This window comes from Bos indicus x Bos taurus, chromosome 7 (assembly GCF_003369695.1).
Source record: "Bos indicus x Bos taurus breed Angus x Brahman F1 hybrid chromosome 7, Bos_hybrid_MaternalHap_v2.0, whole genome shotgun sequence".
Taxonomy (NCBI): Eukaryota; Metazoa; Chordata; class Mammalia; order Artiodactyla; family Bovidae; genus Bos; species Bos indicus x Bos taurus.
The window spans coordinates 68644547-68647495 of NC_040082.1; the positions used below are offsets into that span (position 1 = coordinate 68644547).

The 2949-nt window shown below is 36.7% G+C and overlaps 1 protein-coding gene across 1 annotated transcript; it reads right to left on the reverse strand.

Moving 5' to 3' along the window:
- Positions 1-1561: 1561 nt before the first annotated feature.
- On the reverse strand, positions 1562-2503 carry LOC113896282 (olfactory receptor 2T27). Its single transcript, XM_027548519.1, has one exon. It carries the CDS (start codon positions 2501-2503, stop codon positions 1562-1564), a length of 942 nt encoding a protein of 313 aa, XP_027404320.1.
- Positions 2504-2949: the final 446 nt, after the last annotated feature.

Consider the following 2949-nt stretch of genomic DNA (forward strand, 5'->3'; position numbering starts at 1 on the left):
CACAAATGTTAGAAAATGAATTCCAAGGACTAGTTTGAAGGTTTCTAGGAAATTTAGATAAAATGGTGGAGTCTTTAAAAGTTGACTCCAACTTCTGGTTATAATATAGGTGTTATTGAGAGAAAATAGGACAAATTTTTACATTTAGGTATACTAAACAATATTATTTTTCACCCACATGGAAATGCAATATAGAAAAGTGAGATGCATTAGAAAGTTCTCTAATGATATGTTCCTCCTTTTTTCCAAGATGTAGAAGCATTGGATTTTCTGAAACATATGTCAATTCCCAGCTGACTTATACATATTCAGACCACTCTGATATTAATAAAATTTTAAATGAGCTTACACATAATTGCATTCTCATTTTAGTAATGCAAAATGTTTTCTTTTTAGAAAATTAAGTCTAAGATGAGCAAACCTGAAGATATAAAGGTAGAAAGACAGAAAGACTGAGGACTCAAAATAGAAGGAGTTTGGTCAAGTAGGGAAAAGCATATAAAAGAAAAAAGATGATGAAAAATAAATTTCTCTACTTCAGAGGACTATTGGTTAACCACAATTATTCAAGTAATTAAATTATTAAATAAAATAATTATAACTAAATTAAAATATTATAAAATAGAAAATAAGGAGTAGCATATATTAATTTTTAAAAGAATAAATCAACATTTAACTCTCAAAGGAGTTCCATTCTTTTGCATGAAAATCTTTCAAATGAAATATATTAGATCATCAGGCAATTTAAATACAGCGAAAAGATATGATTTCAAACTGCCCTGGATGTTCCTATTAAATTATATCATTAGGAAGGATAGAAAATGTAGAAGCCATCCATGTTTACCAGTCTCAAAAGCACATTGGTCCATTATTCTGAGATTATTTTAGCAAAACTTCATGGGAAAAAAAGTAAAGGTACTGGTCTCTTCCAGAAATTGATGTTTACTATTGTGTCTACTAGCCATGTTAATAGAATTCAGTTGAAAAATTGATTACATAAAGTCAAACCAATTTTTAAAATAATGATACTGCCAATATTGGCTTGATTGAATTAAATGTTTTGGAAGGCTAAAAACATCATTTGTAAAAAATTCAATTAGTTATTAAAATAGCATTTGAATACAATCAAAATAATATTGGACATATTGATTCTTTGGAGTAGTCAATTTGTATGATGTCTAAAAAGAAACTGTGATGAGAAGCTAGAGGAATAGCAGAAGATTAGCATTTCTTTTGCCATGACTGACCATGGCAGGAAACAAACATCTGTTCAGTGGGATGCAAAACTTGTAGAAAGCATATGGGTGGAACCATCTACTGAAACCCCTATTTTATTCCAGTTCCATTCAACACCATTTTGTAGAATCCTCTTATGTTTCAAAAGATGATGAAAATCTTCAAAATGCTACTGTAGGCTTTCTAAATCCCAGGATGCCTCATAGTTGCTGGCATGTGGATGACCTGCTATTTCCAGGCAGACAATGTTTAAATCCAAAGATGACAAGTCCTATATCCTCTTCTCCAAACCTCTAGCAGCAAATGCAGTTTCTCTGGAAGGTGGTTACCTTCCTGAGGATGAGCACCTTCCCAGAACTTTCTGTAGGGCCCCTGTGACGTCTTTGTTCCTGAGACTGTAAATAAGTGGGTTGAGCAAGGGAGTAAGGATAGTGTAGAAGGCAGACACAGCCTTGTCCTGCTCAGGAGTATGGTAAGAGTGAGGTAGCACATAGGTGTACATGGCAGCCCCATAAAAGAGACTGACAACTACCATGTGTGAGGAGCAAGTGGCCACTGCCTTTTTTCTCCCTTCTGCCTCATTCATTCTGTAAACAGTAATGAGAATCCTTGTATAAGAGGCTGAGATGACAGAGAAAGGAATGAGGAGCATCATGATGCAGCAGACATACATGGCTGTCTCATAAGCTGATGTATCCATACAGGAGAGCTTCAGAAGAGCAGGTACCTCACAGAAGAAGTGATTTATTTCCCGAGAAGCACAGAAAGGGAACTGCATGGTGACTGGTGTAAGTAAGAAGCCATCTATGGACCCTCCCAGCCAGGCTGCCATCACAATCAACAAGCAGACTTTGCGGTTCATAAGCACAGGATAGCGCAGAGGATTGCAGATGGCAACATAGCGGTCATAGGACATGAGTCCTAGAAGGAAGAACTCAGCTCCTGCCAAGGTCAAATAGAGAAAGTGCTGGGCAGTGCATCCTGCAAAGGAAATGGCCCTTTGGTCTACCATTTGGTCAACCAGCATCTTGGGCACAATGGTGGAAATGTACAAGATATCCATGATGGAAAGCTGGCTGAGCAGGAAGTACATGGGAGTGTGGAGGCGGGAGTCCAGGTGGATGAGAATGATCATCATTGTGTTGCTGGCTACTGAGATGACAAATACCAGGACGATAAGGGCAAAGAGAAGCCAGGGGAAACGTGTGTTGCTGAACAAGCCCAAGAGGACAAAGTCCGCATACATGGAAAAATTGCTCCACTCCATAACTCTGTGGGATACACAAACGAGAGATGGATATAATAGGTAAAGTTGGACACATAAGGTAAATGTTGGGTTGCTTAAAGCCTGATGTGGCCACACAAAAATCAAGATAAATTAATCAAATCTCTTTGTGTTATAGTCCACTATTTCCAATACTTCCTGAGGTTGATTCCAATTATAGATTGTCTTAAGAAATTAGTTTTTAACCTTTGGGACCTAGGTAGACCCACCATCATTCAAAAAATTGAAAACTTTCAATTTCTTGGAAGACCAGCCACAGAAAGCTTATGTCACACTATGCCATCATTCATTCAAGGATGATATTCTTAATTTACTATTACTTTTTGACTCTGAGGTCACAAGAAAACAATTTTATGTTTATTGGCTCAAGAATATTTATTTATTTACTTGTGCTCAAGCACAAACTTGCATTGAGATGGATATACATA

Excerpts from the sequence above, each read along its gene's own strand:
- LOC113896282 (XM_027548519.1), bottom strand. The coding sequence starts at position 2,503 with ATGGAGTGGAGCAATTTTTCCATGTATGCGGACTTTGTCCTCTTGGGC.